Source organism: Eurypyga helias, unplaced genomic scaffold (assembly GCF_000690775.1).
Source record: "Eurypyga helias isolate BGI_N326 unplaced genomic scaffold, ASM69077v1 scaffold27469, whole genome shotgun sequence".
Lineage (NCBI taxonomy): Eukaryota > Metazoa > Chordata > Aves > Eurypygiformes > Eurypygidae > Eurypyga > Eurypyga helias.
The window spans coordinates 62,830-78,664 of NW_010270574.1; the positions used below are offsets into that span (position 1 = coordinate 62,830).

Sequence of the window (15,835 nt, forward strand, 5' to 3'; positions counted from 1 at the left end):
GTACACTTCACCTTTAAATATCCTGGCCAGAGTAGAGCAGGGGGAGTGGATTTACTTCAAACTAACAGTGTGTGGAGGACAGGGACGATGATCACTTTGCTTTTAACTAATGTCCATGCTGTGTTCTCTCCTTTCTACTGGCATACACCTTCTCTAGCATCCAACAGAACAGACTTCTTTTGGTCCTGACTTGATATCATCGGTTGTTTTCCTATTATTTCAAACCTTCTGTTTGCTAACCCTGTTGCTATGTAATGAAGGGGAAAAGAGTACGTTAACTCTCTATACAGAAAACGAAACCATCCAGTGCTGAAGCTAGAACAATCAGCCTACTAATATTCTTCCTAGATTTGTCTCAGATTTATTTACCTCTGAATTTCCAGTCATTCTCCCTAAGTGAAAATGATTTTTTCAGAGGTGTGACATTTCAGAGTCTCCATCCCCTTAAGTGCAAAGAGGGGCTAAGGGTCCTGAGAGAGATCTACTGACATTCACACACATGCAGCATTTAATGGGGTGGTTATCGTGGGAGGCATCACACAGAGAACAGGCTGATTAAAAAAAAAAAAAAACAAACAAAAAAACCCCACCTTTTAGATATGTGCTACAGCCCACCACGAGCTACTATCCAAGCCCTGAAACGGGGAAGGAAGGCGAGCAGCCTTTGCCAGCACCCAGTACTAACAATGTGCCCAACCATGCGGTCAGAAAAACAGAGTTGGGGCTGATCAGAGACAGGGGAACAAACATCTCCAAAAAGCTTTCTTGCCACAGTAAGGACAGAGTATATACAGGGTATTAAAACAGATCCTATGCTACACTGCACATGTTTTTCTACTTGCAAAGGGCAAACAGGAAAAATGACCCACATGATGTGACATTAGTCATGGTTCTTTCTGCTAAGACCATATCCACTGACCTGATGTCAGAGTATAAGATCTCTACAGAATCCAAACAGGTCTATTCTTCCCTACCACAGAAATACAATAAAAAGAAAAATCAGAGCAAGCAGATTGCAAATCCAGGAGACAATGTGAAGAACAGAAGGATAACAACAGGAGTTCCCTACTCTTGCAGCCACCGGTGCAGTTCTCACAGTGTAGAGCCCCAACAATTACATATTTGCTCAAGGTGCAGTTGGACAAGACTGTTTACAAGCCCTCCAGTGCTGACAGCACAAATTCCACTACCTCTTCCCCATCCCCCAGTTATCAGCACAGAAAAACACCTCTGCAGCACAACATACATTTTAAATTCAACTCAGGTCCAGAAAGTGTCAGAAAGCGACGGATGTGCACGCTGCTTCCACACTGGATTTAGCAAGAAAAATACAGCTCTTGCTAAGAGAGAATTAGTTTCTGAGTAGAGCACAAAGCCGTGCGCTTTCTTGGTAGCTGGTCAAGGTAAAGGAACTCTGGTATTTCTCACAACCAGTTATGGTAAGATAATACCAACTTATGGTTTATTTATGCTAAGATTTTTTTTCCATATGAAGAATCAGTGGCGCAAATTTAAATACATATATCATAAGAATGTTTTATATAGTGCAGATACGGATTTTCTAATAGAGTATGGCCCGAGCTCAAGATTTTGAGAGATATACTTCCAGATTATCCTTGTAAAAAGAACTAACTCTTTCTACTCACTTCAGAAGCAGTAACTTCCTGTGTATAGAAACAGTGCTTTTCTCTCCTGTATTCCTTCCATTCACCTCATCTAGTTCCCTCAAAGATTTGTCTCTGGCTCTTAATCTCTCTGTAATCTTTGCCACTTCTTCTCTCCTTTTAAAGCCAAACTGCGTTTTGTCAGAAAAAGCCAAACCCGTAAGGTTTGTAAGAGGTGTCACTGAACTAATTTCTCCCTAGAGCTGAAATGCACTGCTCTCCTTTATGGAAACCCAAAAAGGAGATTTTACAAAGGCTTATTTTCACTTTCCTCTCAGTCAGTCCTTGCCAAGGGAAGACAACCTGTCATGTAGCTCCAATGCTGAGGTGATATTATTATTGAACATACATGTGCACATGGACGGGCAGTATTAAGTTCTCAGCAACATAAAAGAGACAAAAATTCATGCTGAAAGGGATCCCAGGAGGTTCATGGTCCAACTTTTTGCCCAAAGCTGGGCCAGCTGAAGGCTCTACCCTGCCTGGCCTTGAAAGCCTCAGCACATAGATGGAGACTGCACAACTGCCCAGGAGTAAAGGAGGCTAAGGTGGCTTTCTTTTCCACCAGTTCACCAAATACCAGCATTCCTCCTCCTGAGTAGGAGGAGCATACCAATCCACTCACAGGTTCCTTTCATTTTCCCTTTTACAGACTTTCAGCCTCCTGTATTAGGATGAATTAACACAGCTGGGGAATGGTGGATACATAGGTGCACGAATTCAGGGGCAGCAGCACACACTACTTTCCCCAACATTGTTAGCCTGCAGCTGCAAAAACCTCAAAGCCCAGGAGCCCAGAGCTACCCAGCAATCTAAGGAAGGAATCAAAGAAACACAACAGCACACAGAGTGTGAAGCCTGCACCTTTTGTGTTGTGTCCCTGTGCTACAGTCGTGTTAAACAGAGCTATCGCAACTTGAAGCAAGAGACAGCTTAGGGCAGACCTCACAGCCCTGCTAAGAGCATCAGCGCCAGTCTGCGGAGCAAGGCTACAGCACCGATGCTCCTGTGCCACGCAGACAGGTCATCCTGGCCAGGTATCAGCATGCTGCTGAGCTAAGTGCATGCAACAGTTGTACTCTAGCTACAGAGAGAAGTAACTTGTCTTGAGGTCAGGCAGGCGTGAACATACTGCATGGCAACTGCTACAAAGAAACGGGTTGTGTGCATGTTCTTGCTCTGTGGCAAACGCGAGGTCATTCCCAGTAGCCATCCCCAAGAGGAGAGTGCACTTCACTTCCAGCGTGCAGCCTTCAGCCTCAACGTGGCTCAGAAAAATCCGTTAGCACTGAAATAAGACTATTTGTAAGACTAGCTCTTCAAACATATATACATACACGCTGACTAAACAAAGTTCAGCAAAATACTAAATACTTTTCAAAGACAAAATCCAAAAGCACAGCCTAACTATTTTGGAGATGGTGTTAGAACAAGCCTGCCACACCAGCCAAGGTTTGATCTATTACATTAGTGTGTCTAAGCAAAATATCCTGAACGCCAACAAGCCACACCAGCAGTCAGTACTATGTATTATTTCTGCCACAATTCACAGCAGGTTAAATAATTCATGTCATGAGTCTTGACACTCATCTCCCACAAAAATAAGCTATGATTTTTCAGCATGATTTGTCAGCAGGACCTATTTGCAATGCAAATAGAAGAGGGGGAAGAAAGGCCTTTAGTTTTGCTCATATTCATTCATATTCTACCTCATGAAAGGTGGGGTGGGGGAGAAAAGTTTGGTTTTTCATAGAATGGTTTGGACTGGAAGGGACCTTGAAGATGATCTAATTTCAACCTCCCTGCCATGGGCAGGAACACCCTCCACTAGACCAGGCTGCTCAAATCCTCAGCCAGCCTGGCCTTGAACACTTCACTTTTCTGGGAAACCTGTTCCAGTGCTTCACCGTCCTCTCCATGAAGAACTTCTTCCTGATATCTGATCTAAACCTCCCCACTTTCAATTTACACCCGCTACCCCTCCCCTTGTCCTGTCACTACAGGCCCTTGTAAAAAGTCCCCCTCAGCTTCCTTGTAGCCCCTTCAGGTACTGGAAGGTGCTGTAAGGTCTCCCCGGAGCCTTCTCTTCTCCAGGCTGAACAAGCCCAACTCTCTCAGCCTGTCCCCATAGCAGAGGTGCTCCAGCCCTCTGAGCATCTGCGTGGCCTCCTCTGGACTTGCTCCAACCAGTCTATATCCTTCTGATGTTGAGGGCTCCACAGCTGGACGCAGCACTCCAGGTGGGGTCTCACCAGAGCAGAGTACAGGGGCAGAATCCCCTCCCTCGACCTGCTGGCCACACTTCTCCTGATACAGCCCAGGATACGGTTGGCTTTCTGGGCTGCCAGCGTCCAGCTTTTCATTCACCAGTACCCCCAGGTCCTTCCCCTCAGGGCTGTTTTGCAAGAAAGCTGCATAAACTTCTTTCACCATTGCTTCCTATTGTACAGGATTATTGCTACACAACAGCCCAGTACATTCACAACAACCCATTATAATCTTGGGGTATTTTTCATGTAAAGGTCTCAAAGCTAGAGAGGTGGAAAATTCCAGTAACCCCAAATAACACTATTTGGAGACCTTTCTGTCCATAAGCAGGAAATGAAGCCTGAAAACAAGTAACCTCTGCAAGGCTGCTTAGTTACATCAAATAGGAACTCAAGACCCCTACTCCCAGCCTTCCCACCAGATGAAATAAACCAGTGCTAACAATAATTTCAAAATAATTGGGCTAATAAGAACTCTCTCTGGTTAGACTTGTAACTATAGCTAAAGCTGACTGTTAACACTAGAACAGCTTCTTGACTGAGTGGCTGTGAAACCAGAAGGTGGCAAGCACTCCCTTGAGATGCCACCTTGGTCACCTAGCCTTGATCAATGCCGTGCAGGCTCCGCATCACCCTGCATATCTGACTGCATAGCAGAAACCAGCAGCCTTAACACAAAAGATGCTCATTTTCCTGAGCAGATCAAGACCTGCTGCCTATCAGCTGGCTGGTTCTGTGCTTCATGGCAGATCTTTGAACATTAGCTTTAACCTGTAATACAGTGGTCTCCAAACTTTCTTGATACACACCTCATGATTAAAAAAAAACTTACTGAACGTGCACACATATTATGTATGTAACTCTATATACACACTGCTTTACAATGTATTTATTATATATTTGTATGTTTATTTTTTCAAAAATACTTGCTAGGTAGCATGCTACTGCCAGCCACCTGTCACCAAAGGGTCAGCAAATTCAGAACGCTTGACTCCTTGTAAAAGCAAAAAGGCGTAACTCATCCGTAGATTGGACAACTTTAAGCACTTTGCCACGAGACAATCAGTGAGCTTTGGTGTGGTACAGAAAATTTTCACGATCACTCCCCATCTTATCATAATTCTATGATTCTTCCACTTTCCAAAGTTCAGTTATTTGCATTTAGTAGCCAGAAGCTAACTCTCCTCAGAAGTCTAAAAATCACACCCCCAGTACATTTGTACATGGAAGTAGTTTGTTTAGCAAAATCTGCCAGACAAAAAAAACCAGACAAAAAGTAAACTACCCTGTCCAACAGCAGAGAAGAGCTCACAGAGCACAGTAGTGAAACCTGCTTCTCCAGCTGCCACAGGAGAAGCCTAAGTGCACCAAGGCGGCTAGGGCTTGGTCCAGCAGCAATTTCACATCCAAGCTGGAAAGCAGTGGCACCAAGGCACACAATTGACCAACATACAACTCCAAACCCTTCAAATTTTATTCTGAAAATCCAAATAAGACATAATAATACCTGGCCCTTTTATCAAGGCATCAGTATGTACAAACTGCAGCTTTTGCCTATCAGACAGCTACTCTAATGCCAACATGAATAAACAGCATGCTTCCTGTCTAGCTGGCAGACTTGTGAACACCAGCACTTTGAAGTGTATTCCAGGTATAGAACAAAGTCTCTCTCTCCCTCTGATGTGGATTAACATTTAGAAGATGCAGGTTTTGTCAAGCAAAAGTAAAAAACAAGTTCTGCCAACAAAACGCCTTACTCTCAGTCACTGAGCTTTTGATGTTGTATTGCATGATACATCCTTGTGGCTGCCACTCAGTTTACCTAGCAAAACGAGTTTTCTTGCCTGACTGTTATTTAGGCTCTGTTTAGAAAAAACCCATCTCCTCAGAGATATGCATCTCTCCTGTTTTTAGTCAGAGAAGGATTCCAACACACAGGAATTCGTGTCCTGCCCCAACACACCCTTTAAAAAGAACGAAAAAAACCCCAATTTTTTCTTCCACTGCAGTAGTACTTAGTCACAGCAGCAGCTGGAGATACTAAAATAACTTCACTGAGTTGCTGCCAGTAGAAAAATCAGCAATTAAGGAATAGGAGGAACCTATTGCAAGCCAGTGTATCTTCCCAAAATCAGCATCTAGGTTAACACAGCTGCATACTGCCAAGTGTCAGTCATCCTCATGAAGCCCCTTACCACCCAAGAGCAATGTATTTTGTATGAAAACAGCAAAAGCAAAGTTTTAGATTATTTTTCCCCACAACTTTCATGCAAACATGTGCTTTTCTCCTCTTAACTTTGTGCCCAGCATAATCCTGGCTCATCACAATCAAACTTCCCTGAAGACTGTGAGGAACACTGGTGTTATCTTCAGTAAAGTCTTAGCCGCTCTCCTGAACGCTATAAGGAATTCAAGTGCCTCAGCCAGCACGGTCATCCCCAAGGTGGGCAGGTTCCAGCCAGTACTGAATTGCAGCCCCAATGAAGTCAGCACACTAACAACTCTCCGGGTCTAAACAGGATGGTTAGGCTAGAGAAGAGCTAGACTCTAAAGTAAAAGCCTACAGTAAGCACGCCATGGTTTCAACCATGATTATGAAATAAGTTAAAGACCCTGAAAAGCTACATAATGTTTCCAAACTCAGTTTATCTGTACTTGAAATTGTTCAAACTACTGGCACTCAAAAATCGTTGCACACAGTCTGTATTCCACTACAACTCAATAGTTTTTGGCATTGCCATCTCATTCATCAAAAACTAACCAGACAAAAACATCATCCCAGAGAAGCTAACTAGAAATTCTGTTTTCAGAAGGACTATTTAAAAGTAACGCTGCTTAAGTTAACCCTATAGCACACAACCACCCATTACCATTGTTGGAATGGAATATATCCTTGCACTGTTGCATCAGTAGTGTTTAGTAAAAAAGTTGAACTGGAGAAGTTACTGCCTTAGGATCTGAAATAAAAAAAATTTAATGAAGTACTGAAATGAGTCTTTCACAGAGGCTCTTCTCTTCCGGGGACGACAAAACCCAAGGAAAACACCCATACTTCTTTCTCCCTTTCAGTTCCCTCCACTGATTTAGTTCAATTATTAGCTTTTCAAAGCTGATGTACCAACAAAGCTCTGACTAAAAAAGCAAACTTACTTTCGCCATTTTTATCTACACATTCAAAATGCACACACAAGAAGTTGTTTACCAGTTTTAGCACTTATCAGAGAGTTAAAACACTGTCTGTAGCAAGTGAAATTTGTTTAAAATGAAAAGATTCATCAAATTCTTTAAAGAGAGGAAGAAAAAAATAGATGTATCAGAACTTATCTTTGCACTAAAGCTATCCTTAACTGTACATTTTATTCTGATTTCCTAACAAACGCAGCTGAATACAAATCTCACCCAGGAAATTAATCATCCTGTAGAAAACGATACTGGAAAATTAATGACACACAAGCAAGTGTCAGAATTAGATATCAGTGTAGTGTATGAACAAGTGGGCGATATACGCTCTGATTAGCTAGAATGAACAATTTTAACACCAGACTTAGGTTTACTGAATGCAAACCTACACGTTTTTAATAGTTCTGCAAACCAACAAAATAAGAAATCAAGCAGAACAAGCACAAATGAAGCTTAAAATAGATTATTCAAATTTGGAGGCTTTGGTTGGTCAATTTAAAATCATTATTTAAACCAAGTGGGTAGTTTTCAAACCAGCCAAGTAAAAGGTCAGTTTTTCTGTTTATTATCTCTGTGTGATACCACCATTTTCCTTTCAGGACATCACCGTAACCTCCAACCAACCACTTCCAGTATTACAAACTTAAGACGTGGGGAGAAAGCAGAACAACATACTTTTAATTAATGCTGACCTCCTTATTACTGAAGTTTTAAAAGATACAACCATAAGAAAAACAGGAAAACACATAGGATCAGCAGTTTGTCCTAAAAACAAACAAACAAAAACCTTAAGAACACACAAATAGCTGGACTGAACCAAGAACCCTGGACACAGGCTCCAGCCTGTTTAGTATTGTCAAGCTCAGGAAAAACCCTCATGTGGTAGATTCAGGGTTTTGCTTTCAGCAATAGCATTCACAGCTCTTAGGAGGGCTCTGAAGACCAGTGGCTCAATCCAGCAGTTTTTCGTGATCTTATCGTTTTTCCAGGAGTGTCACATTACTGATCTTAAATATCTTTAAATGATGTAAATGAGTTCAAGTACAAAATAAAAGTTGCTCCAAGCCAGTGAACTAACGAAGTCTCACTTCCTTGTACACATGACTTTTGTTACAGCAAGTCCAACCACAACACACAGACTATGATCAAGGCTTTTTAGAGACACACTATCACCTTCTCCTCTTCCACATGGATTTTTCTAAGGTCTAAAAAGGCTGAGCCCATACTGATGTCTTTTGATACCATGGAGCTTTTTGCTAAAGTTTTCCAAAAAAAATCCACTTTTGGAAACGTAAAATTACAAGGGATTCATCATCTCACCCATCTTTGGAAACCCACAAACAAGTTAGCCCACAGCCTCCTCCCAGTTGCGAAAGAGGCAGCTGTACCGTATGATACCATGCACTTCATCCACAACAGATGCTGGGCGAAGAGGCGATGAATCGACCCCAGAACTGCCAACTTCTGACTGAACAGATTGTTCAGACTGGAGTTGCACAAATTAAAGCCACCCTAAGCTTAAAATGGCCAGTAACACTACAAATTACTGCAGGATGGCTTGGGAGAAAGGAGGAAAAGAGGCAGCAGACTGTTAAAGCTTTATCTCACCAAAAAAGCCTCAGTAAGATACCATTTGCAATCCTAAATCATTGCTGAACTGATTTAGATAGCTAACTATCTCCAAGCTACCCTCCTCCAGGCAGAGGAAGTCCAGAGCCCAGCTTGACAGCCGGTCTGATAGACACAGGGAGCTCCTCTGCACAGGACTGACTCAGCTTCCAGCAGCTCTGGTGTCACACATCCTGAGACCAAGCCAAAAACCCTCTCGGTCGTGACAAAACCGGACCCACACGCCACATCAGCCCTGCCTGAGCTTTCATCACTCAGGATGGCAACAGGCTCCTTCAGTCAACACAGCTCGGCCTGCCCTCACGCAGCACAGCAAGAAAGGCTGTGCAACAGGCATTCCAACAACACAGGAGCCTTTCTACAAAGATGGAATTTGGGCATGCCGAAGTCCTGGCTAGAGCTATGCACTGCTTTGTAACAGGTTAGGGTTGTGGCCTACCCTATTACCAGGAAGATTTATCCACTGGGAGCAAAAAGAGATGTCTGCAGGGTTCCTGAGCAAGGCCAGCCAGAGGGAAACCAATGGGCTCTGGCAGTCAGACATGTTGTTCCAAAGTCTTCTTTTGGTTGCTTGTTTCAAACACACAACACGAGGTAACGAAGTCACGTGTCCCAAGTGAATCCGAAGCAAAATGAGAGCAAGTTTGCTTACTTAACGCTGTTTTATGCAGCTGCTTGCATCAGAGATTACCTGCAGAACTGAGACTGAGCAGAGGTTTTAAGGAGGAATTAACTGCACAGAGGATGGAGAGGAAGGAGACAAGTACAGACCAACCATCTATTAACTAACTAGAGGTTAAAACTAGTCATCACGAAAAGTCAAACCGTTGTCAGAGCTCCACTCAGTGCCCACAGAACCCCTCTCCTCACAACACAGGGATTTAGAAGCAGGACAAGCAGCAGCAGTCAGCTGAGAAACTGGAAGAGTCTTGCTCTCTCTGCCATTTCTCGTGTGACTTATCGACTGCTCAAGTCCCACATTTATGAAGAACTTTAACATCTACTGCTTGACACTCACCTTGGTCTGAAGTCTACTGAGCAAGGCAAGCAAGAAACCTTTTCCCTGTTCAACTTTTGCAGCCCAGTGACAAGGGTGAAAAGCCATACTGCTTCTTACCAGAATATGAATTTACTACATGCTATGTGCCTTCAGAGGAAGGCCCCAGAGATTTAGCTCAATGCCCGACCTTCAGTGTTGTGAAGTTCAAAATGTTCTCTAAAGAAAAGCAAACTCAGTTTTGCTTGTTCACATTGCATTTCCACCATTGACTCCATCTATGGAATCCCTCCCAGTGTGTCCTGTACCCTTTTACTGTTGGAAACAAAATAAAATGTAATGAGAAAGACAAGTGTAAGTAAGTGCCTTTGATTTGACTTTTCTTTCCTCTGTGACCTTCCCAGAATAACCCAGAGTGCTTGAGAACATACGCTGCCATTCTGCCTACAGGCACAACCCAGCAGTACTAGCTACACAAAACCAAGGTAGTTTCAGGTTCATACTAAGTAGTGATACAAAGTTCTGATGTTTAATGCTGGATGAACACCAATATTCTATTAAACCAACTGCTTTCTCCCATTACTGAAAATAGAGTGAAAAATTTAGCAGGGAACTTAAGTTCTGCCCTGAAATAAAGACAGGACTGTGGCTTTTCTGGACTGCTGCCTAAATGATCCCTGCAAAAATTTGACTACTGGCAATGTTCAAGAATGTCTTTTAAGAAGGTTTCAGCTTGCATAAGCTAGCAGGAGTTCCACTGAAGGCAGTAACATGGTATGGATCAACAGAATTTCTTCAGTGATACCAAATGAAAAAGGGAAATACGGAAAATCTTTAGCATAGAGTGTAAGTGCATTTTAAATAATTCAACTCTGTTCTGTTAATGGCCCTGCAGAGGTAGCCTAGACAGACACGTTTTGAAATTAAAATTTAAATCCACACTGCTATTGTTAGTTACCTAACAAATTTCTAATATTTAAGGGCTTATATTTCTTAAGACTGGAAGGTTGAGCACATACCACAGAGGAACAGTGACCCTAGCACCGAGTGCCTTCTCCAAATCCAGCTGGACAAGCTCCACTTTGCTTGACTTCTCTGTCAAACTTTGGTAGAACACTGAGCGAGTTACTTGGTACCTAAGCTAATCTGAAAATAATCATCATGGAGAGTAAGAACTGTGAAACACTAATAGCACAGAGATTGCTCTGCAATGGCAGGGACTCCTGACAGTTTACATACAAACACAGGGCAGGCAACACAGTATTTACTTTCTCTGCTAAACCATACGGGTAAAAAAGAAATTACAGCCTGATCCTCTGAGGCAAACACCTCCACCCCCAACATGTTCATATGCAAGCGATGTAGTCAATACCATAGGAGAGGCCTTACAGGAACAGTGCCATTCCATCCGTGTTCAAGCATACTTTACCACTACATTCACACCTCACCGAGGGCCTTGTCCAGTCCCCAGTGAGGATAGCGCATCTCCTTCAGACTCTGGAGTGCACCAGTAGTTGCTCTCAAATACGCTGCTGTGAATGCACTGGCAGTTACTCACTCCTCTGTGCCATGCAAGCGTTAGTGCGAGTTACAAGTAAATTAGTCCTGCTTCACAAAAGCTCGTTAACGAAGCAGATTCAACTACTGCCACAAAAAAACCAAAAAAACCCCAAACAAACAAGGAAAAAAAATCAAACCAAGCAAAGCAGCACAAACAGGTTTTCAAAAAAGCAGAATGACTGTGCGAGATCACGGAACACCCAAATTATTATTATCAGTAATACTAGCAGCCCGGTCAAACAGTATTTTGGTTGATTTGGTTTCACTCTTTTACATACCAGTTGAAGGTATCTGATCATCAGAGTTCTCATTCACCTAATTAGCTGGTGGACATGCTGAAAAGAGTAGAAAGCAGATAGGTAGCAGTACTTGAGCAACATTTATAAAGGAACTGAAAGCAAGTGAAGGAGGAGATTACCGATCTTCTTCCCTCCAAGTCAAAAACTGACTAGAGTCTCTTTCCCCCACTCAAAAAGGAAACACAATTTCAATCCCATAGAGGCAGGTTTTTTAGGATCTCTCAAACAGTGCAATGTCTGTAGAATTACAAGGGGGAGGAGAGATTCCTGTTTGTATATAAGATCTGATACTGTGTGACATGCATTGCAAAAATATACCACCTGCTTTGAAAGCACATATTTTGTTAGTCCAGAGTTTAAAACTTGGAAACATCGTCCTTGCTTAATTCACAGAAATCATTAAAATTTACAAGTATACAAACTCTGAGAGAAAGCATAGGCCCCAGTTCAGCTGAGTACCTGATTTAGATTTTCCCAAAATGGATACACAAGATCAAGTGTGTTGCTGCTGACTTACAGCCAACCGTTACCACAAGATTTCCAATGGCAAGCCTGCCAAGTTTAAAAACCATGGACTAAGACTCCATAATGCTTTTAAGTTTAAACTACACAGACCATACTCAGTAGGATTTTCTAAAGCATACAACACTGCCCTAACTCTGCTCCAATCAAATCACCTTCAACCTAAAACACAGCATACTTCAAATATGTATACATGACCCTTTACCTTTAATCACAAAGGCTTCAGTTACCAAGCGCAGCACGTAGAGAGGTTCATCTTTCGTTGAGAGGTCATCGATCCCTGCTCTCGCATACATGCTGATGGCATCTCTGTAGGATCCCTCCACATAATGAAGCTTCCCGAGGATCAGCATCGCTTCTGTCATATACTTTGGCTGAAACAGAGGGGAGACAGGAAGAGAATGTTTACGCAGTAAATACCAAACAGCAAGAACGAGGTACTTCAGAAAAGATTAAGCAGATTCAAAATGCTTTCCTCTCCACAATGAAATCCTTCCTACTCTGGCCTGCAGACCTAGCAACGTCTAGAAATACTACAGCCATGCTCACAAGAGCAGCAGGTGACAAAGGTTAGGCAACTACTTTGGAGCTCAGTTTGGAGTGCACAACTTAGAAGCCACCTCTTTGGTTTCAGCTGACCAACTCTTGATTCACCCAGCCACAGATAGCATACAAAAGCCTGCCACTGTTAGAACTACCTACATATACACCAAGTAAATCCCATGCTTTTAAATTAGGCAGAACGCAACACTTCTTAGTCAAGTGTTCCACTCTCCTCCGAACAGTTAAAATGAAAATTTGTGATCTTTCTTGCTCAAAATCTCATAGAATTTTCATGTAAAATTAGAAATAGCAAGCAGGCCTTAGTTTAAGATTTGTTTTCTTAAGGATTGAAAACATGCATCCAAATCTGTGTAACAAACAGTACAATACATTTGTTCAGAACCTTTATGCTTTGTAAAGCATGAAGAGGGTCTTAACCCTCACACGCCTCTTTAATACATGCAGTCAACATATGGTCAATGCTGCATGAGTAGCCAAGTCACCACTAAAGAAACAGTAATGGCAATTCATGGAGCCAAACTTAACACTGAGACCTGAATAGTTCAGCGGTTCTGGCTGTTACTGGCACTAAACTATAAACAAAGAGGGTTGGATGGACTCCTCTTCCTTCCCCTTCCTTTTTACTTCTTCAATATGTTGACTTTAAAGAAGTTAAGAACAAGGAACTCCCCCAGAAAAGCCACTGCACACGTGCTCCCTGGGAAATAGCATGATAAAAGTGTAGCGTACACTTCTAAGCTAACTAGCCTGTAAGTTTCAGGACCAAAAGTAATACAAGTCTGGAAGAGACTGCTGTAATTCATTGTCTTTTTAAAGCCAGTTATGGAACTGCGTGTCCAAGGACACCAACACAGCAGCAGCCATCAAGGCAGGGCCTTAAAACACTACTAAAGTTCTGCAGCCACATTGGCAGGCAGCTGCCCACCATGCACCCAGACCAGAAAATCAAAATAAAAGCATAACTTCTCTGGCAGAGACTGAAAGCAACGTAAGGGTGTAATCCTGGACTAACACCACAGCCTCAAGTGCCTGACAGTGGCTTGCAGCACATTCTACCTCTTCTCTGGAGCTAACCAGGTTGACACAATTCCCTCAGACCAGGATCAGCAGCAGGTCACCCAGCTGTGCTCACCTGACAGCACTGTTACCACCCTAGAGAATTCCTAAATATTTATCCTGCTTCTTTCCAATAACAAAATTAACAGGATATATACTTGTAGCACATGATTTGCATATGAAAATGCAAGTGTCCCAACAGAAGACACTGTAAAGGGGCACTGAATTACCACTCCAACATAAATGCCTATAAATACATCACCATACATACAGGGACATGAACAGGCAATGCCAACACCTTGTGTCAGACTAATAATCATATGAAGGAAGCATCTAGTTGGCAAGAATTACGATGACAGAGCTGACTTACTCGTAGTTTTCCTCTGCTTAAGATATTGGTCAGATACTGTTTAGCTTCACTCAGTTTTGGCTCCTTCTTCTCCGTCAGTGGAATGGAGTCCTTCAGTTTAGCAAAGTTTTCCTTCAAACATTCTTCCAGCAGAGCCTCTGCAAGCAGCATACTCCCATAATCCTCTGAAAGCACATAACAAGGAACAAGAAACATCACTTAGTGCTTCACTGCTGATAAACAGCATTTAAAAAAACAAACCAAAACAACATGCCTTTAAGAAACACAAAGAGTAACACAAAGAAGGGCGTAAGGAAGAACTAGCTGACAGAAAAAAGTACCATTAACTTACTGTTTCCAATAGCTAGAAGTTTCCTATGAAAAAATGAACCAACATTTCCTTTTAACTTGAAGATTTTCCCTAATGAATCCTTTTATTTTGACAGCACAATTAATTCTTGTGCTGTCACTTATGTAGCAGTTAAGGATTTTCATCACAAAACTCACTTTCAAAAGCCAAGATCAATCTCTGCAAACATTTCAGTGCATCCTTCAGATTTAAAAATGTACAAGCATGAAATGCATGTTTTGGACTATGTACAAGTTATGAATTTCACTGCAGAACAGTAACTGCATCATAAACTAAGATTTTGCTGGAAGTTCACAGAAAAAAAAAAAGATAATTTAGATACATTCTACACATCCATTATTAAAGACACACAAGGCCTGATCCAGTGACACAACTAATAAACCACACATAATTCTTTCTATGCTAAAAATCACTCTGGTTCACAGTTTCACAGAAAAGAAACTCAAACATAGGTGGTGGCACTGGGTACAGCATGAAGCCTCATGCGAGGCTGCAGTGGCGTGCTGACAAAAGGTTTCACCTGCCCATGTACTCGGAGCTCTTGCATGATGGGCCCAGCTCTGTAGTTCATTTATTCATACAAGGAGTACCTCAATCTGTTGACTACTGCGTCAACCAGAGTAAGAAAATCTTTGTATATCAAAGAGCCAAGCCTTACATTTCATAGAATCACAGAATGGCTTGGGTTGGAAGGGACCTTAAAGACCGTCTAGTTCCAAGCCCCCTGCCATGGGCAGGGACACCTTCCACTAGACCAGGTTGCTCAAAGCCTCATCCAGTCTGGCCTTGAACACTCCCAGGGATGGGGCATCCACAGCTTCTCTGGGCAACCCGCTCCAGTGCCTCACCACCCTCTCCGGGAAGAACTTCTTCCTGATATCTAATCTAACCCTCCCCACTTCCAATTTAAACCTGTTACCCCTTGTCCTGTCACTGCAGGCCCTTGTAAAAAGTCCCCCCCAGCTTCCTTGTAGCCCCTTCAGGTACTGGAAGGTGCTATAAGGTCTCCCATGTATACTTCACATTTCAAAGCCTGAAATGCTAGAATGCAGGAAACGCTACAGTGCATTTCTGTGCTTTCAACCCACAGGACAACTTATCCCCACTTACTGCCTACACATTACATACGGCTTTACTAACCAACTTGTGGGTTGGCTGTTTCTGTTGTGGCTGAAGCGTTCAGCTGCATATCATGTTATAACCATAGCTCTTCCTGCTCAACTGCAGGTCTACAACTAACTTGCACGAACCAAGTAGATGTACATAAAATTAGAGGTATAAACGTTCAAGTGTATTTCCCCCCCAGCCTCGCATGCCATCATGTCTTCACAACACTGAACTTGCAGGTAGTCACTGGTTTCTTAAGTTTGGTTAAGGG

At 42.6% G+C, this 15,835-nt stretch overlaps 1 protein-coding gene across 1 annotated transcript in view; it reads right to left on the minus strand.

The window, feature by feature from the left end:
- TTC7A (tetratricopeptide repeat domain 7A) overlaps positions 1 to 14,266 on the minus strand; it is a gene marked incomplete at its 3' end in the record, with an annotated part of 76,030 nt that extends 61,764 nt beyond the window's left edge. The window contains exons 1-2 of the mRNA XM_010158509.1: positions 14,109 to 14,266; positions 12,324 to 12,492 (exon numbers count right to left, since the gene is read on the minus strand). Coding sequence (XP_010156811.1) covers positions 12,324 to 12,492; positions 14,109 to 14,258 — 319 coding nt within the window. The remainder of the gene's footprint in view (positions 1 to 12,323; positions 12,493 to 14,108) is intronic.
- Positions 14,267 to 15,835: the final 1,569 nt, after the last annotated feature.